This window comes from Mustela lutreola, chromosome 12 (genome assembly GCF_030435805.1).
Source record: "Mustela lutreola isolate mMusLut2 chromosome 12, mMusLut2.pri, whole genome shotgun sequence".
In the NCBI taxonomy this organism is placed as follows: Eukaryota; Metazoa; Chordata; class Mammalia; order Carnivora; family Mustelidae; genus Mustela; species Mustela lutreola.
Window position 1 is genome coordinate 3,412,665 of NC_081301.1, and position 26,390 is coordinate 3,439,054.

The 26,390-nt window shown below is 62.7% G+C and overlaps 1 protein-coding gene across 11 annotated transcripts in view; it reads left to right on the forward strand.

The window, feature by feature from the left end:
- RALGDS (ral guanine nucleotide dissociation stimulator) overlaps window positions 1-24,172 on the forward strand; it is a 43,133-nt gene extending 18,961 nt beyond the window's left edge. For 2 of the 11 annotated variants that reach the window (XM_059143407.1, XM_059143404.1), the window contains exons 2-18: window positions 11,388-11,498; window positions 12,627-12,820; window positions 13,020-13,118; window positions 13,951-14,144; window positions 14,389-14,894; window positions 15,671-15,886; window positions 16,173-16,276; window positions 16,665-16,749; window positions 17,706-17,774; window positions 18,215-18,301; window positions 18,825-18,911; window positions 19,161-19,282; window positions 19,446-19,541; window positions 19,775-19,976; window positions 20,131-20,373; window positions 21,429-21,543; window positions 23,093-24,172. In XM_059143407.1, coding sequence (XP_058999390.1) covers window positions 11,388-11,498; window positions 12,627-12,820; window positions 13,020-13,118; window positions 13,951-14,144; window positions 14,389-14,894; window positions 15,671-15,886; window positions 16,173-16,276; window positions 16,665-16,749; window positions 17,706-17,774; window positions 18,215-18,301; window positions 18,825-18,911; window positions 19,161-19,282; window positions 19,446-19,541; window positions 19,775-19,976; window positions 20,131-20,373; window positions 21,429-21,543; window positions 23,093-23,268 — 2,706 coding nt within the window. In that variant the 3' untranslated portion in view covers window positions 23,269-24,172. Of the gene's footprint in view, window positions 1-2,410; window positions 2,700-11,387; window positions 11,499-12,626; window positions 12,821-13,019; window positions 13,119-13,950; window positions 14,145-14,388; window positions 14,895-15,670; window positions 15,887-16,172; window positions 16,277-16,664; window positions 16,750-17,705; window positions 17,775-18,214; window positions 18,302-18,824; window positions 18,912-19,160; window positions 19,283-19,445; window positions 19,542-19,774; window positions 19,977-20,130; window positions 20,374-21,428; window positions 21,544-23,092 lie in introns of those variants that run through there. The other 9 variants (XM_059143400.1, XM_059143401.1, XM_059143402.1 and 6 more) reach the window with 9 other exon arrangements.
- The last annotated feature ends 2,218 nt before the right edge of the window (window positions 24,173-26,390 follow it).

Here is a 26,390-nt window from a genome sequence, read left to right on the forward strand (position 1 = left end):
GGAGCCGTGAGCAGGCTTGCCAGGAGCCCAGAGGAGAGCCCCCAAAGTGTATGGGGGGGACGCGGCAGAAGGACTGGTTGAGTAAAGGCTACGCCGTCCTGCCCCCTCCCCGTGGATAATGTGCAGGTAACCTGGGATGGGGGGGCAGCCCAGCCAGTTGTGTTGGGGGCGGGGCGGGGGCTGGAATTCCCCCTCCTCACCACCCCAGCCCACCTGGACCCTTCAGGCCCCGGACCTGGACCTTCAGGGTTGGAGAGGTGGGGACAGCCGGTGCATTCCTCCAGTCCTCGGGAGTCACTTGGCCGGCACCTACCCTTTTCCAGGCAGTAAAATGGGCTTGAGCTTGCATCCAAGGGCCCTCCCTGGGAGAAGGAGATAAAGAGAGCAGAGCAGAGGGAGATAAGTGAGCACGGGCAGGTGCTGAATTCCCTCCAAATTCCCAGAGGCGGAAAACTTGGCCCCAGGAGAAGGAGTGGGAAAAGGAGCTTCTAGCCAGAGGGCGGTGGCCCTTGGCCAGGTCACCTTTCTGTTGCTCCATGAGGAGCTCCTTCCTCCAACTGTGCCTCCCAACTGGCCCTCCCTGGGGGCAGAGCCCAGAAGCTTCCAAAACAGCCTCCCCAACTAAATCTACTCATCTTGCTAAAAAAAACAAAACAAAAACCAAATAGCATTTATTACATGTGCATGATTATTACAGTATTGTAGAAAAATTAGAAAACTCTGGAAGTGAAAAGAAAAAAATGTGCAGTGCTGTTCAGAAATAACTACCGTCACTCTTGCAGAGGAGGTCCCTCTGGTCGAATGCATGTGTGCAACGTCTGGTCTGAAAGCATGCTCGGCAGCCTGGTTTCCCTACTCCCTGGTTACATACACCACGCTCGTGGCTCTCCGGGTGCACAGGGGCACCGAGGGTCCTGTGAGTTGGCCCAGGGCAGAGCTGTAATCCTCCCTTCCGTGAATATGCTTGTACAGGGACCCATGTCAGTGCCTCTGATTGCATTGGCCTTAGGGGGAATTCCTGAGTGGATCATTGAGTCCAAGGGCAAGAGGATTTTTAACGCCCTTAATAGAAAGTGCCAGGTTGTCTTCTACCTGTCTTTGTCAAGGCCTTGCTTCCTGGCTGGAGGGTGCTCAAGCTCCCCGTGTGGAGAGCTGAGGCTTGGCACACAGCGGGCGCACACAACCGCTCCTGCTCTCTCGTTTTACAAATAGAGAAACTGAGGCCCAATAGTAGGAGACCGGTTCTGGGGACATTGGTAGCATTGCCAGGGTTGCTCGCAGCAAGGGCTGGGGCTCTTTGAGGGCTGAGGCCAGAGGCCAGGCAAGGCCCCAGCAGTGGGTTAGGTGTGCAAGACGGTCCTACTGATTTATGCCTGTAAATACCCTCTTGAGGGGCGCCTGGGTGGCTCAGTGGTTGAGGCCTCTGCCTTCGGCTCAGGTCATGATCCCACGGTCCTGGGATCGAGCCCCACACCGGGCTCTCTGCTCAGCAGGGAGCCTGCTTCCTCCTCTCTCTGCCTGCCTGACTACTTGTGATCTCAGTCTGTCAAATAACTAAATAAAAATCTTTAAAAATAAATAAATAAATACCCTCTTGACCCGGCTGTTAAGTCCAGCCTCCCTCTAGACCTCACAGGCTTCTAGAAGGTGTAGCTGGGGCTCCCTAGCCCTGCAGCCTGACTCCCACCCTCACACTGCCCTGAGATCTTGACCACTCAAGTCTCCAGTGGCCCCACCCGACCAGCCAAGTGACCGGTGCTCCAGCAGGCAGTCGTCCCTCTGGACCCCTTACCTTCTTGAAGGTTTAGAAGGCCCCAGCCCGGTGGCATCTGTCGTGTTTTGCCCCCGCCCCGCCTCCTTGACAGCTCTTCCACCTCCCTTCTGCTCCTACCTGCTCCCGGGCACGACCATGGGGCTAAAAGGCAGTACTGCAGACAAGGGTAGGGCTCTCCCCAAACACACACAGCAGGGAGGGCTTTCACGAGCACGCGTGCGCCCAGCTCACAGCCGGGCGCAGGCACCAGCCGGCCAGGGCCCTGCATCAGTTCCCGGGTGTGACCAGGCTCAGAGAGGTAAAGCAATTTATCCAAGGCCACCGAGCTAAACTTCACTGGGATCCGTGGGAGCCAGTTCTGACACCAGGGCCGCGCGACACAGGCACCGCACCCACGCAGGGTGTCTCACCGCGGGCCCCCCGCCCCCCCCCGCAGCACGCACAGCACGTGCGCTCCGGGGCTGGCCCTCCAGCCGGCTGGCAGGGGCGCGCGCGCGCGCGCACACGCAGCCACGGGCCCCGGCATCTGCGGCCCCGCCCCCCCCACCGCGTCGCCGGCCCCGCCCCGAGGCCCCGCCCCCGGCCTGACCTCCGCGGGGGGCCGGGCCGCGGGCGCAGAGCGCAGGGCGACGCCGAGCCGCGCGGGCCGCCGCCGCCCCCGCCGCGCGCCGGGCGGGCCCCCGCGCCCGCGCCGCCCTGGGTCCCGCGGCCCGGCCGGCCGCCCGCGCGCCCGCGACCGTCCATGGTGCAGCGCATGTGGGCCGAGGCGGCCGGGCCTGCGGGCGCCGCCGAGCCGCTGTTTCCGGGCTCTCGGCGGAGTCGCAGCGTGTGGGACGCCGTGCGCCTGGAGGTGGGCGGCCCCGACAGCTGCCCGGTGGTGCTGCACAGCTTCACGCAGCTCGACCCCGACCTGCCGCGCCTGGAGGTGGGTGAGCCCGACGAGATCGCGCTCCTCGCGCCGAGCCCCGGGGCAGCGAGGCGGGCGTGGGGGCTGCCGCGCGATCGGTCCGGACGTTCGGGGACCAGAGCGCTCTCTGGCCCCGCCGAGCCGAGGCGCGCCGGCCCCGCGCCCCTACCGCCCGGGTAGACTTGTTCCCGCGGGCTGTCACTGGTGACGTCCCCGAACTTCTGACAGCGGGGCCTGGGCCGCCGTTCTCCGTCGCCTGCCCCGGGGCCTGCGCCGGCCGTCGGGCTTCGCGGTGCAGGTGGTGAATAGTGATCAGGGCGGCGGACTTCTCGGCAGCTGGGACCACAGCGGCCTTCCAGGCGGTACCCCTTGCGGGCAGACGGAGATCCGATGTTCAGGGCTGCCGCGAGAAGGGAGGTGGAGGGCACCAGGCAGGCTTCCAGCCTGTGCTGCGAGGTGTCCAGGCAGGGAGGTGGCGGGAAGGGCCTCTCAGGCTGAGGGCGTGACTCATTTCTGCTTGATTAGAAAGTATGCGGACACCCTCGTAAGGATTGGGGAGGACTCAAAGAAGGGGGGTGTGCCTGTCACGATGAGGGGTGGGGGTCACTAGGTGAGGGCTGGGTCTCTGGTTTCTGGTGTGCTGTGGGCAGTGGGGCCCAGTGGGTCATGGGGTCACAGTGGGTTGGGGGGCTGCTCTGCCCCTCGAATCTGACTGTGCACCTGACTGCCGCAGAGGTGGCAGAATCCGGGATGGGTCCCCTGGCCGCATTCCGACTGGGCATGGGGCCTGGACAGAGGCCATCTCTGGGTCCAGGGGCTCGGCACATATCTAAACCAAATCAGAGCCTTAATGGTGAAGTTTGAAACCCCTGCTGGTTAGGTACCCTAACCACCGCCTTGTGCCCCCCACCCTTCCATCATGTTAGGCCGCAGTACCAGGATGGCCGGCCTGGATCTTGCGCCTTGTGTAGCCCCAGGGCCTTGACCGGGAGTGGATGCCTGTTTGCCCAGGGATAAAGCATGTCTCCATGCCCTTGGGGGGAAACCTTTGGTGGGGGAACTGTGGGCCTGGGAGATTCCTCCTGAGCTGGGTGGGTGGCAGGGCCAGGCGAGTTCTCCAGCCCTCGTCCAGCCACAGCTTCAGTCTTTGGCAGCTGGAGCGACCCCCAGGGACAGTGGGGGTGGGAGGCCTGACACCAGCCCAGTACTCATCTGACTTTCATTACGTCTGGCAGCGGCCTGGGCTTTGTGCGCTGGGAGGGTCTGGCCTGCGTGCTTGAAGGGGCCAGGCAGGTTTCTGGCCTGGGTGGGGCGGGCCCTTGCTGCTTCTCTTCCTCTCTCTCAGTCTGTCTGCGTCCCAGAGGAACCGAGCCGAGCCGTACCCCTGCCCAGGGCTCTGCCTTGCCTCCGATCTCCACCCCCCCTTCCCCTCCCCCTCTCCAGCTCTCCCTGCTGCTCTCCCTCACCCGGCCTCAGCATCGAGATCCAGGCCATGGCGGCTGTTTAGAAATCAAAGGGGAAGCTTCTGGCTGCGGCAGGAAAACCAGGGTCCTGGCAGGAGAGGAGGCCACTGCCGGAAACCAAACACAATGACCATTTACCATGGGCCGAGGGGAGGGGGGTGGGCTGGGAAGTCCCTGTCCGTCCTGCCAACACACGCCCGCCCCCCATCCTGGAGCTGATTTCCTGGTCTCTGTAGCAGGCCAGAGCCAGCGTGACCCTGCTCGGGGTCCCTGTCCTCTCTGGAAACCACCAGGCGATTTCTGCCTGCCCTACCCCCGGCCCCATTTCCTTACCGTGCCTTCCCGCTCTCAGCTGCCGGATGTCCTTGCGCATCTGGGCAGCCTCCCATCATCATGATCGTGAGCCGGGTCACAGCTGGCCCAGCTCGGCCAGAGGGGCTCTGTGCTCTCCGGCAGTCCCCTGGCCCATGCACTTGTCTCTGGGCAGGCCACTGCCTTGGCCAGGCAGGAGGAGATCTCGCTCTGGAGCACCTACAGGCTGCGGGCCCTGCTCCCGCGCCCCAGCTGCCTTCGACGCGGCCCTGCAGAGTAGTTGTCCACGGCACTTTATAGTAGACGGCGGGCCAGCGGAGCGGGGTCGCTGCTCTTAACATACGCACAGCGAGGAAGGACGTGCTGCCAGGTCTTGAATGGGGGCCGTTATACATACAGCAGGAGCCCACTGCAAGGATCCGAGAGTGCTAGGGCAGAGCTCACAGTCAAGGCAATTAAAAGTGCATGGGGCCCCCGGGGTGGGGGCACGGTGGGAGCTGCACGGGGGACGGAACCAGGCTCAGGCAGCCCAGAAGCCCCCAGTCAAGGGAAGGGTAGCAAGGCAGAAGTCCTCTGGGCCAGAGGACACCGGGAAGAGTTTCCAGGAAGGAGCAAGCGGACGGCTGCACCCCACAGATTTAAAAACGCCGCAGACAGGAGCCGGTACTCTGTGAGAGGCTCCGTGCTAAGTATTTTGCATGAATTTTTGTCTCTTTGCTGTCAGGATTGCCCATTTAACAGACGAATCACCTGAGGCACTAGAGCTAGATGGCACAGACTTACTGAGCTAGTGAAAATGGCAGAGACGGGAGTCTGGCCCCCGTCGTGTGACCCTGCAAACCGCAAGGCCTGAGCATGGTCTGGCTGGCAGGGAACACGGAGGGCTTCTCTGTTCTTCAGGAAAAGTAACTAGGAGAGGCCGCCGCCCACCACCACCCCCAGCCTCCTGCCTCCTTCCTGGCTGGGCTCTTGATCACACTCTGTGCAGCTCTGCTCTGAAGTTTAAGCCCCAGGGCTCATTTGCCTTTGACCCTGGAGGCCTTAGAGGTGCAGCCTTGTGGGGGGTCTTTGTCTGCAGACTGGAATCTGTGAGGAGGGCTTCTTAGCTCACTCCAGACTGCAGGGCCTTGGAGGGGACTGACTGCTACCAGCTGGGCCCCCACGGACCCTGGGGTTCCCCTTTTGCTCAACTCCTCAGGGGTCCCAGGAGAAGAGGAAGGGGGGCCAGGCTGGCTGGCACTGGGCCCTCCTTCCTCCTGTAGGTGGGTGGCATTGAAGCATGCCCGGCTGGGTCCCGAAAGCAGCGGGGACAGTGGGACTCAGCCTTGGGTGACTGCTCACAAGCTGGGCTCGGTTCGATCCTCTACTCGGAAGCCGGACTTGTGTTTCCAGGCCCTGTCTTCGGGGCTGGTAGAAGGAGTTGGAGTAATTACGCACCGGCCCTGGGCAGCCTCTGAGCAAGCCGGGTGGTGGTGGGGTGGGGGCGATTTCAGGACACAGTGCCCAGGAGTCGAGGACGGGCTCTTAGGGGCTGCTGGCCAGCTGCCCAGATGGCTCCCAGGACACGGCCCTGCACTGTGGCCACCCTGCCCCGGGCTCGGTCTCCCGGCCTCCTGGGCTCAGAAACGCGGTGCTCCCAGACTTGCAGCTCTGGCGACGCGGCTCTCCCCGCTCCCATTCTGAGAGTGGGGAGCCAAAACCTGCAGCCTAGTGCAGGAGGGGCAGAACTTTGAGTGGACCCAGTCCCGCAGCCCTCCGGGCCGGCCTGCAGCTGGGCGTGGAAAGAGGCTGGCTAGAAGATGGATGGTGAGCAGGGCAGGAGCAAGTGGGGAGCTCCAGGGTGTGGGTGTTGCCTCTGCACTCTGGGGAACGGGGAAGGGTCGGACACACCTGGAGCCCTAGTGTCCTCAGAAGCAAGGGCCAGGTTTGCACACACTGGTCAGAAGTTGGAGAGGAGAGGGAGCTGCAGGGGAAGGCCAGCTGGGCTTGCAGCCCTGGACCTGCTCCCACTCCCGGAGCCTCACTTGTCCTCATCTGTAAAATGGGCCTGAGACCAGTTCCTCCCCTAGGATTCAGGTGAGGACCAAGGGAGCCTGGCAGCCTGACAAGTGGTCCCACAGTGCCTGCCTGGCACAGTGTCCAAGCCAGACAGGTGGCAGCTGCCATGATTGTGTTTTCTGACAAGGTGCCAGGGCAGTGTCCATGCTCTGGGGTTTGGGGCAGAGTTGGCGTGGTGCGTCTCAGGCCCGGTTCCCATAGTTGAACCTCAAGGCCCGCAGCTGGAACCCCAGCAACAGCCACTCCGTGGAAGGGTGCCGGGTACAAGGCAGCTGGGCCCCTCCATTGCCAAGCAGCAGGGTCACCTGAGGAAGGTCCTGCCACCCCTGGCCTCTGCTCTGAGCCTGAGTGCAGCAGCCACAGCGGAGCACGGCAGCAGCCAGGCCTAGATGGGACAAGGTTCATGGGCCACGGTTAAAATCCGGGCCCTGGCTGCCGCTTCCTGGCTCCTGACCTGACTGAGTTCCCCACCCGACTCCTCCCTCACCCATCAAGTAGATGTGACAAGTGTGTAAAAAGCCTGGCCCCCAGGAAGCATCCACAGACCTCGGACTCTGGTTGGTGGTGGACGCTTGGTTGTGGCTCTTGGGGCTGGACGTTCAGCTGGCCCGGCCCCACACCCCCTTTGGACCCAGGCCCCCCTCCTCCTCAGCTGTCACCAGCTGCACTCCCTCAAAGGCCTGACATGGGGTGGCCTGCTAGCCTGACAGCCAGGAGCCGGCCTTGGATGGACAAGAGCACAGGCAGTGGGCACGGCCAGCGTGGAAGCCCCTCCCCCTCCCCCCCGGACTTGAGGCGTCCTCCCTTCTCTGTACATGCTGATGAGTAACTGGGTTCAGGCTGGTGACAGGGGGGTCCTTGGGGACAGCCTCTTGGGGGCTCATGAGGCTGGTCACCAAACTCCAGTGTCTGGGGTCACTGAGCTCCCGGGTTGCCCTGGCCAGCCAGCCCCTATACAGTCCGAAGCCCAGGCTGCCCTATGGGATGCAGTGCGTGGGGCCAGGAGTGTGGCTCGGCCCCACCCAGGGCTGACCTGGGGTCCCCACTCGGTCCTGTCCATGTCCTCGGACTCAGGGAATAGGACACTCGCCAGAGGGTAGGGGTAGGGCCCTGCTACACACCAGGAGGCTTTTCCTTCACCCCAACTTGTTGGAGTTTATGGTCCAAGAAATGAACCAGAACTTGGACTTGAGAAGTCCTGGGTTCTCTCCTCAGCCCAGCCCCGCGGCCGGCGGCCTTGGTGTCCATTCCACGAGTGTTTGCAGGATGCCTTGTCTGAGTGGTCCGGGAGCCTGGGATCCCAGGGGGCTGACCAGGCCCTCTGTCCATCTCTCGTCGCCACTCCTGCACGTGAGCAAAAGGCCAAGTCAGAAAGCTGCAGGGCTGGCTTGGGCAGTTTAGGACTCCTACCCTGTCTGTAGCGGCTGTCCTGGAGGCTCCCACGGGGGGCCCTCAGGGTTTCCCCGCTCAGTGTCTGTCAGCAGCTCTGTGGGGCTCTGGTCCGCAGGCGGTGCCCAGTATCCTCTGTTCCTGTTTCCAGGGTGCGTCACATGCCAGGTGCTGTGCACTGTCTCTGGACCCGCTGTCGCCCTGTAGAGAGCTGCTGCTCTTGTACCCATTTCCCGGATGAGCTCACTGAGGCCGGGGCAGAGAGGCTCGGCAAAGCTGGGAGTCAGAGCCCTTCATGAAAGACGGTGTCCTGGGGTCTGGTGGGCCCCACGGAGGGTCCTCATGTGCCTGGGGCTGCAGGGTGCCGACCAGTGTCCAGGAGAGGGCCTGGGGTGGCATCTGTGACTCTGTGGCCCTGGGTGGCAGCTCAGCAGGGTACATGAAGGACCTCATCTCATACAGGCACAAGCCACTGTGGTCAGAGCCACCCCGGCCCCGCCCACGTGGGACCAGGTCTCTGCACGTGGCCTGAAGAGACGGGGGGACCCCGTGGTGCAGGCTTGAGCCAATTTCTTCTCTGGGTGTCTCAGCCCTGGACGGGGTCTCTGTAGGAGGAGCCGGTCTGCCGAGGAGGCACCTGGGGGGTTTGGAGGCCCCTTACGGCCATCACCGTAAGGAAATCCACACCCAGGGGAGCAGAGGGGGGATGAGAGTGACGCTGCCATCTCCCTGCACACAGGCACGAGCCGCCTCCCGGGAGAGTTGGCAGGGCTGGGGAAGAGCCAGCAGGGCCCCTCGGGTCTGTCCCAAAATGTGGGTGGGATGGGGCCTGGCCTGCAGTCACTTGGGGACAGGCATGCTGCTGGCCTGTCACCCTGAGAAGGCTGATCGGGTGACACCCAAGTAGTTTCTCCTTCTTCTTGTCCCTGGGGCTCTGGGCTGCACTCAGAGGGACAGTGGGGTGCGGGGCACTTGGGTGCCTGTTCTGTCGGCGTCTGCTTACCAGGATCTGGGGGCACTGCCCCACCCACACTCCCCTTGACCCAAGCCGTGGAAGGCCAGGCAGCATGTGCAAGGCCCAGCTGCTAACTGGATCCCAGGAACCTGGGGACATTGGCTCCCCAAGGACACAGCCATCCCTGTGGCGTTCTGTTCCCCTAGAAGTCAGCCGAGCACCCTCCTGCCCTGAAGAGGCCTCCCCGAAACCATCTGTCCGGTCAGCCACGCCCATCCTTCCCCAGGAGCCGCCCCCCCTGCCCTGCCAGAGCACCCCCCACGTGGGCCTGCGGGCGCTGCCCTCTGCCTGCAAGGTGGCCCAGGGTCGCCTACAGGCACAGGGCTCTGTCCATCCTGCCGCGGGGGGGCCCTTGGGGGGACCGATGCCTGGTGCTGGCTGCTTTCCCTCTCAGTCCCTGGAAGCCGGGAGGGGTAGGACACAAATGCCTTGCTCTGCCACTTCCTGGCCGGGCCCGGGGCCCTTTGCTTCAGAGCCTGCCCCTCTGTGCAGGAGGTGGTCACGGGCTCCTGCACCCGGCTCTGGGGGTCTGCTTTCTTCCTGCCGTGGCTGCGGCTGCCCAAAGGAGCCAGAGCAGCGCCCCATCTGTGTGACAGGGCGATGACTCCCGGCATCCCGCCCCGCCCCCCCCCACCAGCCGGCAGAAGGGGGCCCCTGGGGGTGAGGACGGGGGAGGGGCTCGGGGACCACATACTGCGCAGGCCAGCTGCTCTGCCGGCGAGGCCCAGGGCTCACTGCGGGGGTGGGGGGTGCTGCTCTCTGGACTTGCCAGGGGATGGCCACTGCCTGCCCGCAGCACCCAGAAGCCTGGGTGGAGCCCCACTAGGAGCCAGGTGCCCTGTGGAGTTCAGGGGCAGGGCCCTCTGGCGGGCCCACCGGTCCTACATGGGGCCCCCCAGCTCACTGCCCACAAGCCGGGTGTTCCTCCCAGCTGAGCCACACGTGACTAAAATAACCATGGAGAAGTCCAGGCCCTTCCAGCCCCGGCTCGGCCTCCGTGGGAAGTGGGCTCAGACCCCTGAGGACATGCCAGGGTGATGGCCCCCCGTCCAGCAGGGAGACAGCTGGTCTCTGCAGCCTGCGTCCTCTGAGGGCTCTTCCAGACAGGGGAGGGAACGTGAGCATCTGTCTCAGCTTTTCTGCTCAGGAAGAGGCTCCCCTATCTAGTGGAGGGGCTGGATCATCAGAGGGGTGTGGGTGTGGGAGGTGGCACTTGGGGCACCTCTGCCGGTCCCCTGCTAACTCTCCACAGACAGGCTGGCTCTCTCTCCAGAGAGAATGTGATGGCAGCGGCTTCCCCGTTGGTCCAGTGCCCAGCATGGGAGGGCGGCCACAGGTCAGAGGAAGTGGCCTTCCTGAGGGGAGCTGGCCTCCTGCGGCGCACAGGGGCGACAGGAGGCGAGAGGCCCCAGTACCCCGTCGCCGACCCCAGAGGTGCAGCAGGGGCCCTGCCAAGGCGGCGGGCTTCAAGGAAGGCTGTGTGGGTGGGCTGAGTCAGCACCTTTGCCTGGGTCTCCTGTAAGCTGCACACCCACCTTGGGCTAGGGCAGTGATGCGCGGTCCCAGCTGCTGGTATGGACCGTGCGGTCGAGGGCCCTGTGCCGGCTGGCACGTCCCAGCTCCTCCCTCAACCCTCAGAGGCCTCCCTCCCTAATGCAGCGCCCCCCTCCCCGCCGTGGGGGGCCAGACAGGCAGCGGGGCTTGGAGATGACGGCCCGAGGCCAGCCTGCCCAGTGGAAGGGGTCACTGACGCCTAAAACAAGGGTCTTTACTTCCTGTCCCAGGCAAAGTCCCGTGGTTTAGGGCCCAGTGAAACCCCAGTCATCTGCCCAGCCACTGCACCGTCACTGTTTGCCCGCTGTCCCCACGCACATGACGCCGGACGGGGAACCAGGATCTCCTCTGTTGCCCAAGAAGGCACAAGGGCATGAATGAGCAGAAAGGGAAGGAAGTGGCCTTGGATGTGGCCATCGGGGATGCCCTACGCCTGCCCCTGACGCGTGATGCTGACTCCAGGGCTGGGCCGGGGGGAGCTGCCCATGCCAGCTGAGTCAGCTGGGGAGCAGGGAGGAGGGCCTTGGGGGTCCTGGTCTGTCATCCACCCACGGCGATGCGTCTTTGGACAGGTCGCCCCTCTCCCAGTGTCCACGTCCTCATCTGTTACATGGATAGAAGGCAGCAGCCCTCTTGGGGGTAGAGGGGGTGACCCTGGCCATGAGCATGTTGCTGGGGGTTTCCAGGGCCTGGAGGGCTGGCGGCTGAGGGCGTGGGAAGGGGCGGGCTGGGGGCTGCGTTCTCCCGCCCCAAAGTGACTCCTGGGAGTCACCGGCCTGGAGCTGCCAGCCCACTTCATCCCTGCCAGGGGCCAGGCCGGGGTGGGGCGGGGGCGTAGTGTGTGGACACCGTGCCTTGGCGGGGACTGGAAGGCTCACGGGGGCAACCCCTGACGGCCCCACCCCGTCTCTCCAGAGCTGCACGCAGGAGATCGGTGAGGAGCTGCTCAACGGCCTCATCTTCTCCATCTCCCTACGGAAGGTGCAGGCGCAGCCCGGGGCCAACAAAGGCCAGCGCTGGCTTGGGGTGAGTGCGGCCGCAGGGCTCCTACCCCCAAGAACCCACAGTCCCGCTCCCAAAGGAGCCTGGGCCTCCACGCCCTCCCCGCTGCCCAGCTCTGGGCTTGGGCAGGAGCAGGGTCACTCTGCACGGGACACCCGGGAGGCCGAGGCGCTGAGCGTCCAACTCTTGATTTCGGCTCAGGTCACGATCTCAGGGTCGTGAGATCAAACCCCGCATCGGCCTCGCATGGTGCATGGTGCGTGGAGCCTGCTTGAGGTGCGCCGGCGCGCTCCCTCCGCCCCTCCTGTGCACGTGCAGACTCTCTCTCTACAAAGAAAAGTTCATTCACACCTGCATGAACATCTAAAAAGATACCTTTTTACTGCTTCCCCTTGACATTGGGCCCCAGGTGATTTTGTATTTGTGCCCCAGTTGGTCTGGTTTTAACTCCCGCCCAGGCAAACTCCCGCCCAGGCTGTCCCAGTAGCAGCCCCGCCTTCCACGTCCACACCGGGAAGGGCCAGTTTCCCCCCAAGGCAGGGAGGCTTGAGCTCCTCTACGGTTCGCTGTGGCCCCCAGCACGGCCACGTGACCCCTCCGGCTTCGAGGGCCTGACTCGGCCACATACCATTCCGGAAGGGAGGCCAGTTGTCAGGGTGATTCAGCTCTTCAGTGCCATGGGCCCGGGCTGCACGGATTCCCTCCCCAAAAGGCGCTTCTGTCTTCTCATCTCAAGAATGGGCATGTTTTGCCAGAGCTCACGGGGTTAGTGCTTTTCCTCCTCCAGCCAACAGACTGACCCGGAAGGGTTGGGTCTGCATGTTTTGTTAATCCCCATATCAAATTCTCTTTGTTTGTTTGTTTGTTTTAAGGTTTTATTTATTTCACGGAGAGAGGGAACACAAGCAGGGGGAGTAGGAGAGGGAGAAGCAGGGTTCCCACCGAGCCAGGAGCCCGATGTGAGGCTCGATCCCAGGACCTTGGGATCGTGACCTGAGCCCCCCAGGGCGCCCCTCAGATTCTGCTTTTAAAGCCGAGCTTGTTTCTCAGCTTGCGCCCTTGGGATGTCATCTGAGCTCGGGCCCCCCACCCTCCTGGCCGCCCCGGGCACTGCCGCTGACCACACCCCTCCTTTGTCCCGCCCCACCCCAGTGTGAAAACGAGTCCGCCCTGAGCCTGTATGAGACCTGCAAGGTGCGGACGGTGAAGGCAGGCACGCTGGAGAAGCTGGTGGAACACCTGGTGCCCGCCTTCCAAGGCAGCGACCTCTCCTACGTCACCATCTTCCTATGCACCTACCGGGCCTTCACCACCACCCAGCAGGTCCTGGACCTTCTGTTCAAACGGTGAGCGGCCCCCCGCCCCGCCCCGCCGGCTCCCCACCCCAGTCCGGGCAGGGTGTCTCGGCCGCAGCCCTTCCCCGCTTGGACGCCAGGCCCCTGCTGGACATCTTGCATAGTTCCGTGAGCGGGGCAGACCGGCCTCCCTTCCCTCCTGGGCTTCCGCTGTAGTCGGGGGGTCAGCCGGTAACCCTAGACGTCATAGCAGGTACGGTAGACGTGACGCCCTCACGGCCTCCTCTAGATACGGATGTATTCTCCCTTACTCTGACGAGGACGGCGGCCCCCAGGACCAATTAAAAAAGTGAGTGGACTTTGGGTCTGATGGGAGGGTCCCCTGTCTCCCAAGTGGGGGACATCTGGGGCTTTGGTGGGGGCAGAACCCTGGCCCCCACGTCTGTGACTACTACTGGAGCGCTGCGCTGTGGGGGCCTCTCCTGCAGAAGGACAGGAGCCAGACCGCTGTGGCTGGGCTCCCGGGGCCTGGGGTACAGAGGGGAGGCTGGGGGCTGGAGGCCAGGGTTGGGCCCTGAGGCCGTGTGTCCCCACCACTGCCCGCCCCAGCCCTGTCTGCTCTGCTGAGATCCCGGGGCCACCGGCTCACACGGTGGCCTCGCACCTCGGTGCCCCAGGCCAGCCACCCTCCTGCGGTTCCCGAGAATAGTATCAGTGGGAAGAGGAGACCCCACGCGCCGGAAGGGGGTCCGGCAGGCATCGGAGCAGGCGCTGGGAGTTGCAGGGCCACGAGAGCCCAGGCGGGCTGGGCAGAGGGACATCGCCCGTTCCCTCCTCCCCCACAGACTGCTGCAGCGCCTACCGTGTGCCCCAGGGCTGGGACAGAGCAGACGCCGCGCCCCCTCCCCACCTTCCTGGGGTTTACGGTGCAGCAGGAGGGACCCCAGACAGACAGGAGTGGGTCAGGCCCCCCGGGGAAGGCAGGGGTGCTCACACCAGAAATAGTCTCCCTCCCGTGGAGACCCGCACCTGCTGGCCAGACCTGCCCCTGCCTGGATGGCCGGTGGGGGTGGGCGGGGTGGGCCCGGACTCTGGATGGCGCATCCCCGGGGGTGCCCCAGGGGACTGTGCGGAAGGAAGGGCCAGGCCACTGACGCTACTGCCTGCCCGCCTACCTCCAGTGCCATCTCCTCCATTCTGGGCACCTGGCTGGACCAGTACTCGGAGGACTTCTGTCAGCCTCCAGACTTTCCCTGCCTCAAGCAGCTGGTGGCCTACGTGCAGCTCAACATGCCCGGCTCTGACCTGGAGCGCCGTGCCCACCTTCTGCTGGCCCAGCTGGAGCGCGCAGAGCCCGCGCAGGCCGAGCCTGAGGGTGAGAAGGCCGGGGCTGGGTGCCTGGGGCTGTGTGGGGATGGGTCGGTGCTGGGCCCCACAGGGACGAGTCCCACAGGCTGGTGTGGGACCAGGAGCAAGGCTGGGCTCAGAGCACCCAGCGGGTGCACTGCACTCCGGGAGCCGTCCCGCTGAGGCTTCCTTCCTGGGTGCGGCTTCTCTGGGAGGCCCCAGGCTGAGCTCTGTGTCTGCAAAGGGACATGGAAACTTCTCTCCTCCTGTAGCTCTGTACCCTGCTCTAGCGCCAGCGCCAGTTCCAGAAACAGCTCCAGAACTAGAGCCAGCTTTAGCACCAACTCTCCTGCCTACTCCGGAGCCAGACGCGGCTCCAGCACGAACTCCAGAGCCAGACGCAGCTCCGGCTCCTGCTCTAGAACCAGACGTGGCTCCGGCTCCGGCTCCAGCTCCCACTCCAGAGCCAGATGTAGCTCCAGCTCCCACTCTAGAACCAGATGCAGCTCCGGCTCCAGCTCTAGAAGCAGACGTAGCTCCGGCTCCTGCTCCAGAACCAGACGCAGCTCCGGCTCCTGCTCCAGAACCAGACGCAGCTCCGGCTCCTGCTCCAGAACCCGAGCCATCTCTGTCTCAAACTCTAGAGCCAGAGGCAGCTCCATCGCCCGAGCCTCCCTGGCCTTCAGCTGTTGCTGCAGAAAATGGGCTGAATGAGAAGCCTCACCTCTTGGCCTTCCCTCCCGACCTGGTGGCAGAGCAGTTTACCCTAATGGATGCAGTGAGTGCCTCTCAGTGGTGGGACAGGGCAGGGGCACCCCTTCCTCTGGCCTTGGGTCCATGCCCTGCCATTCCCCGGTCCCTAGCTGGTGTCCCGCTCTAGCTCCCAGTTCCAGCAGGACTCACTGTGAGATCCGCAGACTGGGGACATAGAGATGGGACCCTCCCACCCCAGCCTGCGGGGACTGTGGATTACATGAGGGGGAACGGTGGAAGGCTGGGTGGGCCTGGCCTATTTGGTGGGGAAGCAGAGCTCCCTGAGGGGCTGCCTGCTCCCTGGGTCAACCCCCCGATCTGCCAGGAGCACTTATTAGGCACTTATTAGGCACCTGCTATGTACTAGAGTTTCTGGCAGAAACCAGAGCCCTAAGGTATGACACCCACAGCGGGCATGCACCTGGATGGGGTCGGGGGTGGGGTGGGGGGGCGGACCCAAGGCATGATGGGGGAGCCGGAAGTGCTCCCTGCTGTGCAGCTGTGAGGCCCCTTCTGGTGCTTGGAGTCGGTGAGGGCGGGCTGCCGAAAATGCTGGACTCTCCTCCAGCGTGTCATCCGGGGCCACTTGTGCTGGGTGCCTGTGGTAGGCAGAGAGCAAAGTGCACACACACACACACACACACACACGCGCACGCGCGCCTGCAAGGCTCCAGCCACATCCTGCCCCACATCGTCCGCTCCCGAGCTCAGCCCTGACCAGGGGCTCTGCCTGGGGCGAGGGGAGCAGGGATCCTGAGCCGGGGTTTGGCCGAGCTGCGTGACACACCCCCTGCTCCCCAGGAGCTGTTCAAGAAGGTGGTGCCCTACCACTGCCTGGGCTCCATCTGGTCCCAGCGAGACAAGAAAGGCAAGGAGCACCTGGCTCCCACCGTCCGTGCCACCGTCACCCAGTTCAACAGCGTGGCCAACTGCGTCATCACCACCTGCCTGGCGGACCGGAGTGTGACGGCCCGGGGCAGGGCCCGGGTGGTGGAGCACTGGATCGAGGTGGCCAGGGTACGCTTCCGAGGGGCTCTGGGAGCCCCTGTCTCACTTGATCTGCCCTCAGGGAGGTGATGTGGCATCCCGGGCCCTTCCTTCCTCCAGGGCGCGCCGGCCTTGACCAGCGTATCCCGATGCCCGGGTACTCACTGCCCCATGACTCCCTCCTGTGGGCTGTGCTGCGATCCCCCTCCTGGGAGTGCTGCCTCCCTGGGCTCCACCGGCATCCATCTCCCCCAGGTCGGGAGCTCCCAGCCAAGGGGACCACAGCTACGACTCAGCCCTGCTTTTCCTCCCCCAGGAGTGCCGCGTCCTCAAGAACTTCTCGTCCCTCTACGCCATCCTGTCCGCCCTGCAGAGCAACTCCATCCACCGGCTGAAGAAGACGTGGGAAGAAGTTTCCAGGTGGGCGTGCCTCTCAGCAGGAGCCCCAGGGGGGACCTGGGACCTGCCAGGGGTCAGCGAATCCTGGGTCAGCTGGCAGGGCCTCCGATTGTCTGTTGGCCTTAGGCAAGCAGTTCTGCTTCGGGACTCAGTTTCCTTATCTGGCAGCTACGAGATTGGGCCACACTGGAGATTTTCCTGGGTTTACTCGGCAGCCACACCACTCTGTCCTCTTAAAATCCAAACGGGTTGGAACAGAGGCCCCCCCACACGGCTCTCTTCCCCGGGGCCGCAGAGCGGGACCCTGTGTGGAAACCACCCACCCGGGCAGTTCAGGGCCTTGGGCTCTGAAATAAAATGGATTAGTACCACCCCCTGCCGGTTCCAAGGCTGTCCTCCTTTCCCGCAGGGAAAGCTTCCGAATCTTCCAGAAGCTGTCGGAGATCTTCTCCGATGAGAACAACTACTCGCTGAGCAGAGAGCTGCTCATCAAGGTGAACCCTGGGCGGAGGAGGGGGGTCTCAGAGGAGGGAGGGGCTCAGCGAGCAGTTCTTTGAAAGATTCCAGTCCTGTCTTGTCTGGACTCTGCAGAGTGGGATCTTTTTGGTCCCTGGCCAGTGGGGGGGGCAGTTTGGGGAACAGGAGACCCTGGTAATGGGATGGTGGGGGTGCAGTCAGGGGACGTTCCAGAAGGGATAGGTGAGCTGGCAGGATTAGCAGGTGTCCTGCTTCCTCCAGGCAGGTGGCTGGATGGGGCCAGGGGTTGGGGGCTCCTGCCACAGCTCAGGGGAGGGCTCCCTGCCTGCCTAGTGCCAGGATGCCACAGGGGAGGCCAGAGCCCACATCGCAAAGGGGCTGCCCGCCTTGGGTCCAAATGAGCAGACCCAGGACGCAGCCCTGGGTACGGTGGGGGGCTCCTGACTTTGCCCCGGGCCGGACACCACAGATGGATCCCAGGGAGTCTTGCTAGGCTCCCCCCACAGGGCCTCCAGTTTGCCAGAAGACCAGTTAGCAGGAGTAGGTCTCCAGCTGGGAAGGAGGAGCCCACTGTCCTCCGAGTCCCTCTGAGACCTCGGGCGAGTCTCTGCTCTCAGAAAATGGAGGTGTGAAGAGCCTGGGGTCCCTCTGGTCTCTTGACTCATGGGGAGGCAGTGAGGCGCAAGGAGAAAAGAAATGGGCATGAGTTTTGTGCAGGGCTTCACCCCGGGGCAGGTGAGGGAGAAGAGCGACAGGAACAGGTGTGGGATGCAGAGTCCTGGGAGACCCCAGACAGCGGGTGTCTGCTCGTCCGCGCTTCCCAGACGAGGAACCGGGCTCGGGGAGGGTGGGCTGCGGTCCCACGTTGCGGCACCACGTTGGTACCAGTGACCAAGGCCCAAGGTCAGGTCTGTTGGAGGGGAAGCTGGGGAGGAGAGGAAGGTCTCGCTGACCCTGTCCTCAACCCTGGCAGGAGGGGACCTCCAAGTTTGCCACCCTGGAGATGAACCCCAAGAGAGCGCAGAAGCGGCCGAAGGAGACGGTGAGTGTGCGCGAGGCTGGGAGCCACAGGGGCTGGCCTCCCCGTGAGGAGAGAAAGGGCCACCCCCACTGCCCTCCCCACACCATGCTGCTGCCGTGCGGCGACCTGCCGGCTAGACCAGACCCCCTCTGGGCCCTGTGAGGGCCAAGCCCTGACCCGCTGCTGTCTTGACGGTGCTGTTGACGGCCACCAGAGCAAGGGCCTGGGAGAGCCGGGCTTGGGACGGGTTTAGGGGTGACGAGGGTCACCAGAACCTCGGTGACTTGCCAAACCCTGGGCCCAGGAGGTGACTAGGGGAGCTGGGGGCCCGTGGCTACTAGGAAGGAGTCTGGGGGAGATGGCTGAAGGTCCCCAGGCTGCTCTGAGTGGGAGGCCGGGGTGGGGGCTGTGGCCGAGGGGGGCCCTAGTCCCGGCTCATCAGCCCTGCCTCCCGGCCGCAGGGTGTCATCCAGGGCACCGTTCCCTACCTGGGCACGTTCCTCACAGACCTGGTGATGCTGGACACCGCGATGAAGGACTATCTGTATGTGAGTGAGCCCTGCGGGCCCGGCCGGGGTGGGAGTGGGGCGGGGGTCCTGGAGCCCTGGAGGAAGGCACCCCTCACTGAGCCCTGAGCTCTCAGTGCTCGGCACACCTCATCTGAGAGCCCCCAGCCACCCCCGTGCCCAGCTCCCCCATGAGTGGAGAGCTAGGTGCCCAGCTGGTGGGGCCTAGAGCTGCAGGAGGCTCCCAGTCTGTCCTCAGGCAGTGGCCACAGACAGAGAGGGGCTGGCCATCCAAGGTCAGGCACTGGGGCGGCCAGGCTGGGCCGTCTTGCCCCAGGCCTCAGTCTCTCCTGTCCTCAGAGGGTTGGGCAAGAAGTTCCTTAAGGCTCTGCCCGTCCCCCACCCCCACCCAGCCACCCCCAGATCCCAGGACCCGCCCAGAGCTGGGGTGTGTGCACCCACCTGCCCCCTGGTGGTGCAGCTGGGAGTGCAGCCTGAGAGGGGCTGAGGGGCAGTCCTGGGCAAGGGGACACTTTCTGAGGGTCGCTGGCTGTTGGCTTTTCAGGGGAGACTGATCAACTTCGAGAAGAGGAGGAAGGTGAGCCTCTGCAGCCCCTACGTGTCGGCGGGGGTGTGGACTCGAGACCCACGGGTAGAACGCTGGGCCGCACCCCGCTTCCTCTCGTGTTCCTGGGGCGGGTGCGATACGCAGAGGCTGGGGGGCCTGTCCCACCGGAGGGCAGGTGCGGGAGGCCGGAATCAGGGATGACTCCTTGGGAGGGCTGCTTGGACCCAGCTCTGAGAACAGGATGGGCCTGGGCGGGGGGGGGGGGCGGCGCCCGGGGCCGTGTCCAGAGCCCTATCCATGCCAACGCCCTCCTGCCCTGCCCTCTGGCCCCAGGAATTCGAAGTGATCGCCCAGATCAAGCTGCTCCAGTCAGCGTGTAACAGTTACAGCATCGTGCCTGAGGAGCACTTCCGGGCCTGGTTCCGGGCCATGGAGCGGCTCAGCGAGACGGAGAGGTGCGTCTGCGCAGGAATCGGGCGCACTGGGCGGGCTGTGGTGTGGGATCGTGGTCGGCGCTGGACCGACTGGGCGTCCAGACCGCCCCCTGCCAGGCAGGTTCTAGGAGGGAGACCTGGGTGTGCCTCCCCGTAGCCTCACAGCCGTGCCTCTGTCCCATAGCTACAACCTGTCGTGTGAGCTGGAGCCCCCCTCCGAGTCCGCCAGCAACACCCTCAAGGCCAAGAAGAACACAGCCATCGTCAAGCGCTGGAGCGAGTGAGCACCCGGGGCTGGCAGGACGGGCTCCCTCCCCGCTCCGCGCAGCCTCGGGCTGAGCGTGCTTCTGCATAGTAGGGTGACCCTGACCCCTCAGTCCCAGAGCAGGGACGGACATGGGCCTGATGACTGACCAAGCGCTTGGCACAGAGGCTGCACTGTGGAGTGGAGGGGGCAGGGGCGGGATGTGGCCCCGGGGGAGGCCCCCCAGATGAATTGATTCTTCCACGCAGCCGCCAGGCCCCCAGCGGGGAGCTCAGTACCAGCGGGAGCTCCCACTCCAAGTCCTGCGACCAGCTCAGGTGCGGCCCCTACCTCAGCAGCGGGGACATTGCCGACGCCCTCAGTGTCCACTCGGCCGGCTCGTCCAGCTCCGACGTGGAGGAGATCAACATGAGCTTTGTCCCGGAGTCCCCCGACGGTCAGGAAAAAAAGGTGACCGCCACACCCCCTCTCCCGGGGTCCAGGTCCCCACTCCTCAGCCCCCTACAAGTGGCCAGGAAGCCCCAGCTCCTACATGGAGCTCTTGGGGTCCCCGCAGTGCTGGGCACTGGCCAGGGCGCCCCTGCTGATCGTGCCGTCCCCACAGTTCTGGGAGTCGACCTCCCAGTCGTCCCCGGAGACCTCCGGCATCAGCTCGGCCTCCAGCAGCACGTCCTCCTCCTCGGCCTCCACCACGCCCGTGGCCGCCACGCGCACCCACAAGCGCTCCATGTCCGGGGTGTGCGGCTGCAGCTCCTCGCTGCCGCTCTACAACCAGCAGGTGGGCGACTGCTGCATCATCCGCGTCAGCCTGGACGTGGACAACGGCAACATGTACAAGAGCATCTTGGTGGGTGCCCGCCGTGTCCCGGCCGAGCGGCCGCAGGGCTGGGAGGGGCCGTCGAGAAGCTTCCCTGGAGGGCGAGTGCCCAGGAGAGCTTCACGGGGGGAGGCGCCTTGTGGGGAGCGGGATGACCCAGGGGTTGGAAGGAGCGCAGGAGGCCTGAGGTCAAGGGCTCAGAGCTTGCGTCTGGATCTTGGAGGGAGACAGAAGCTGGTTGGAGCGGAGGGCAGGCCACGGGGACTTGGGGCTTCTCTATGGGGGTGGGCTAGGGCCAGGAGGTGCAGGGAGGCCAGTGGGGATGCAGGGACCATGGCAGGCTGGTGGCCATGGAGGTGGCTAGACCACGGAGGTCCTTCAGGGCTTGAGACCAAGCCAAGGGGCTTTGTCTCCAGACACTGTGTGTGGGGAGTGGAGGCGGCGGGGGGACTCATGTTCCAGAGCTCAGGCTGCAGAGAAGTCACATGCACTCCCCAAAGACCCCCCACCCCGATCCGCTCACACCGGGTCAGGTGCTCCGTGACACACCTGTCCTGTGCTGAGCTTGACTGTCATTAACGGGCACCCGCATGACCCCATGTCTAAGGCCCGTCTGCACTGTGGCCTCCGGGTCGAGGCAGGAAGGGTCAGACCACGCTGACCACCCCTGAGCCTCCAGCCAACGCAGACCTGGCACAGAAGCGACCCCTGGGCTCCTCTCTTCCCTCCAGGGCTGGGCCTCGACGCTGTCTCTGCCCTGGGTTCATTGTTCCCCTTGTCCTGCGGGGACAGGCTCGAGGGGAGCAGCCCCCAGGGGCGGGCAGGTTTCCGAGGTGGCATGGGAAGAAGGCGGCAGGCTTGTACGAGAATGAGGGGGGCAGAAACAATTGGGAAGAGCGCCCCATCCCTGCACAGAGGCCTCCCGGGGCAGGACGAGAGGGAGGGGTCCCCGGGGACCTGGCACCCAGCCCGAAGCTGAGCCTTTGTCTGCAGTGTGAGGCATCTCCAGGGGTTCCCGGGGCTACCCCCTGCGGGGGGCTTCTCCAGGCCCTGCACCCTGATGGTCTGCTCCTTCCCCGACCCAGGTAACCAGCCAAGATAAGGCTCCGGCGGTCATCCGCAAGGCCATGGACAAACACAACCTGGACGAGGACGAGCCGGACGACTACGAGCTGGTACAGGTTATCTCCGACGATCGCAGTAAGTCCGGGTCCCGCCGCGTGGGCCCTGGGAGCAGGCCCGCACCCCAGCCCCAGGGCCCGCGTTCCCAGAACCCGCGCAGCCACGCTGGGGGTTGGGCAGCCTCGCGCAGGCGCCCTCACCAGCCCCTGGCACGTGCGTGCCCTTGGCTGGATGTGGACAGGCTGCAGGAGGCCGAGCTCCAAGCGCCTGGCACCCCGCGGCGAAGGGAAAGGGCTCTTCCTCCGGGGCCGGGCAGCCCGGCCGCGCGCCCAGGGGCCGCTCACAGGAGCGCCCTGGCTGAGATGGGGCACGAGTGCTTCATTAGGAGTCGTGCCCGCTGTGCACCTGAGCCTCAATACGTTAAAATCCACGCACACGTGACATTGTCCGTGTCTGCTAGGGCTGCTGTGACAGGCCGCGGCGGCCGGGGCGGCGGGTGGACGGAGACGCGTGGATCCCAGCGCAGTGTTCTGGGGCTCTGGCGAGGGCCTCGTCCACGGGGCAGACGGCCACCTTCTCCTGGTGCCCTCACGTGGCAGAAGGGGCGAGGGTCCCCTTTTATAAGGCGTCCGTCCCATTCCTGATGCTCCAGTCCCAAAACCTTTCACAACCCAAAGGCCCCATCATCTGGGTGTGTGGATTCCCACCCCAATTTGGGGGGACACATTCAGACCACAGCAGACACTAAGCACAGGTTCTGAGGGGCCCCGCTCGGTGGGTGAAAGCTGGGAAAGCGGCAGAACCAGGGCCAGCAGAGACTAGGAGGCCGACGGCGGGTCTCAGGGAGCTGGGGCACAGCCGTCACGTCGCCTGTGGTTTCCTCATCCCCACGGGGGAGATAACGAGCCAGGGGCTGATCCATACAGACCTCTAGGGACGTGGGGCTCTGTTCTTTGCCATGAGCTGCCAGCCATTAGCCCAGACGATTCACGGTGACCCCCAGCACCCCCAAAAGTTGTTTCCAGACTCCTCTCTCACTTTCTCGCACCATTTTGGTAGAACAGGGCAGGGTTAGCCTCCATCTTCAGGACAGGAAGCCTGAGGCGCAGGGCAGGGTAGGGAAGGGGAGGCAGGAGCAAGAAGCTGCGTGGTAGCGGGCTCCTGGCCACAGCAGGGAGGAGAGGAGCAGCTGCCCGGGGGTGCGGATTCTCCCGGACCCTCGCCCGGAAGACCTGGGGCAGGACCTGCCCTTTGCTGGGCCCCAACCTTGGTCCTGAGTAGGGCGAGACTTAGGGGAGGTGTTCTGGATTCTAGAAATCTTTCGGCTCGAGGTCACGGTCAGCGAAGGCAGCAGGGCGGCGGGACGGACGGCCCTTTGCCCACTCCAGACGGAGGTGGGGACTTGGGGAGTCAGAGTCCCTTTTCAAACAGGAGTGGTTGGCTTTCCTGAGTGCCCATCGGTCTCCTCGGCAGGTGTCATTTAGAGGGCTCATCGGTACTCCTGATGTTGGATTGGGGGCGTCTCAGCTCTTTGGCTCAGGCCTGCTCTGGGGGGCCCTCAAGTGGTGGCTGTTCTGTGGGGCCCTTGGAAGCATCTGTGACCCTCTCCCCGCCCTTCTCCCACCAGAGCTGAAGATCCCTGACAACGCCAATGTGTTCTATGCCATGAACTCAACGGCCAACTATGACTTTGTCCTCAAGAAACGGACCTTCACAAAGGGGGCAAAGGTCAGGCACGGCACCAGCTCGACTCTGCCTCGCATGAAGCAGAAGGGACTCAGGATTGCCAAGGGCATCTTCTAGGCAGTCCCCGGCACTGGCCAGCCACGGGACCACTCTGTCGGGCGCTGGCCAGCTGGGTGACTAGGCACTTAGAGACTCCAGTGGCCAAGGCCAGGCGGGCGCCTTCTGCCTGACCTGCCAGCTCAGGCCACCCCCAGACTCCAGGTTCACCCTGAACCTCCCCTGCTGCCGGGATTGACGCCTGCTGTTTGCTGGGCTGACCTGGCCTCCCGTGGACCACTCGCTGCCTTAGGTGCCTTCAGCTCTCTGGAACCAGAAGACTAGCTGACTTTTGCCAAGGAGCACTGCCGACGGCCATGGCGCTCCGCCTGCCGCTGGGCTCCGCCCTCTGTGCACTTCCCCTGCACCTGCTCAGGTGTGGGTCACTGCCACCTGTGCCCAGGGGCACCCCAGGGCACCCACTCATCCACTGGGTCTGACCACTGCACTTCTCTCCTCATGCCCACGGGCACTGGCCCGTGCCCTTCTCGGGTCCCGGGCCCTTTTTCCACCATGCTAGCCTTTCCCAGGCTGCACCAAAGATACCACCGTCGGGGCCAACAGAGCGAGGGAGTCTCACCCACCCCCGGCCCAGCCCTCCCCCAGGAGAGGAGGGCGGGGAGCCTTTCCACAGATCACACTCTTCACCCGGTGCGCGGGGACAGTCTCTGCCGAGGCCCGTTGTCATTGACTCTCACGACACTGCGAGTGCCACCCACCGCTGCGCCCTGGGCTTCACGAGACCACACGAGACGGGGGTTAGTGGGAGAGGAGAATCGGGGGAACGGGGAGGGGTGTTGAATATTTGTATAAAAGGCAAAAACAAAACAAAAAAAGTTTACCAGTTGGGGAGGGGCAATATTTATTTGTTGTAAATAGCAAATGCTAGACTTGAATCTTATATTAAAATCTGGTTTCTACTATAGCTTGGGAGTTGCGATTTGGTTCTTTCACTTCCTGCGCTCGTATAAACAAGATACAGACTCTCGCGTTCTATGTGCAAACAGGAGATCTTGCGTGGTTACCGGTTCGTCATATGTGGGACAAGTGCGAAGAGCCAGCCACCCTTCTTCCCATTGACTTAAGGAAACGTGCAGGCCTAACTTCCACAGAGCAGATGCTCAGCCTGGGGTTATTAAGCTGGGCACTGAGCTGGTTCAGTCCCCCAGCACCCTTGGGATTCGAGGTTGGAGGTACTTTCACAGGGCTTAGCAACAAGCCCAGAAGCCTGGGTGTCTTTAAAAATAGCATTTGTGGGGCATGCAGGTGGTTCAGTAGGTTAAACGTCTGAGCTCAGGTCATGATCCCAGAGTCCTGGGATCGAGCCCCGCCTAGGGCTCCCTGCTCAGCGGGGAGCCTGCTTCTCCCTCTGCCTCTGCCCCTCCCCACCACCAACTCACCAGAGCTCTCTCACTCTCTCTCAAATAAAATATTCTTAAAATAATTTTTAAAAAAAACATTTGCAAGAGAAAATTATAGAAGCAGCAGCTCAGGGGTCAGTCTCTCCATGGAGACCATTTGACTGTGGGGAGAAAAGGATCGGAATGAACCATCTGGGGACTTTGGAACACCCCGCACCCAACACACAACAGCCAGGGGAGTACTTGATGACAAACAGCCATGGGACGTTAGCGATGAAGGAGATCGCTGCCAGTCCGCGCACTGACCACCAGGGCCGCAGGACAGAAGCTTCAGTCCCCGAACAAGAAAGACATGGCATGACGTAGTTTGGAAAAGTCAGTATAGAAACGGAAGATGCAGCTCTCAGACAACAGAAGTGAGCCTGGAGGAGGGGGAGAATCTGGTTTCCAGAATTAGCACATTGTCATCCTCAGTATCCAGTTCCCAGCACGTTATAAAACGCACAGAGAAATAGGAAGACTGTGCTGCCACGTAGGAAAAAAGAACTTGGCAGACTTCCCTGATGAAGTTCGTGCATCGAAGTTACTAGTCAAAGACATTAAGTTGACTGCCTTAAATATGCTTGGTGAGCTAAAGGAAACCACAGACAGCTAAAACAAAAAACAAAACAAAACCCCAAAGGAACTCTATGATGTAAGAACAAATAGGAAACGTAATATTGAGAAGTTATGAAAAGGAACCACATAGAAATTCTGGAGCTATGAGGCACCTGGGGGCGCTCAGATGGTTGAGGGTCTGCCTTCAGCTGAGGTCATGATCTCCAGGTCCTGGGATCATGCCCCATATCAGGCTCCCAGCGCAGTGGAGAGTCTGCTTCTCTCTTTCCCTCTGCCTCTCCCCCTGCTTGTGTGCTCTCCCTGGCTCTCTAATGAATAAATAAAATCTTTTAAAAAAAAATCCTCTGGACAGTACAATAATTGAAATGAAAAAACTCACCAGAAAAAATGAAAAGGAAAAATGAAAAGAACTCACCAGAGTGGTTCAATGGCAGATTTGCACAGGCAGAAGAAAGAATCAGTGAACTTGAAGATAAGGCTGGCGTCATTACTCTCCCTGAAGAGCACAAAGGAAAAAGAATGAGGAAAAATGAACAGTCCCCTCCAGGAGCTGGGTGACATCAACAAATGAACAGCATCCGATACCGAGAGACCCAGAAGAAGAGAGAAAGGAGCAGAGAGATTATTTGAAGTAAAGATGGCTGAAAACTTCCCAGTTCTGATGAAAGACTACATCTACACATGAAGACGGTCAATGGACTTCAAGCAAAAAAAACTCAAAGGGACCCACTATCTCTTCAGGGTGAAGGAGAATGAGGACATTCCCAGATAAAAGAAGTTAAGGTTTTGTTATCAGTAGACCTGCCTACAAGAAATCCTACACGCAAACCCTTCAGGCTGAATGAGAGAACACTAGACAGTAACTGAAAGCCATAGGGAAAGTAAAGAGCTCAAGAGAGGTAAGTAATAGATCACTTAAAAAGCCTGTATCATTTCACTTTAGGTGCATAGCTCCTTTTTTCTATGTAATATAAAAAGCAAATTTATGAAACTGTAAATCTGTTAATGGGAACAGGATACATAAAGAAAGTGGGGCTGGGAATTCACAAGAGCTGAGTGTATACTACTGAATAAACTTGAATTACCAAACTAGGTTGCTCTAAGTTTAAGATGTTAATTGCAATCCCAAAGGTAACCGATAAAATCTTTTTTTAGAAATACATA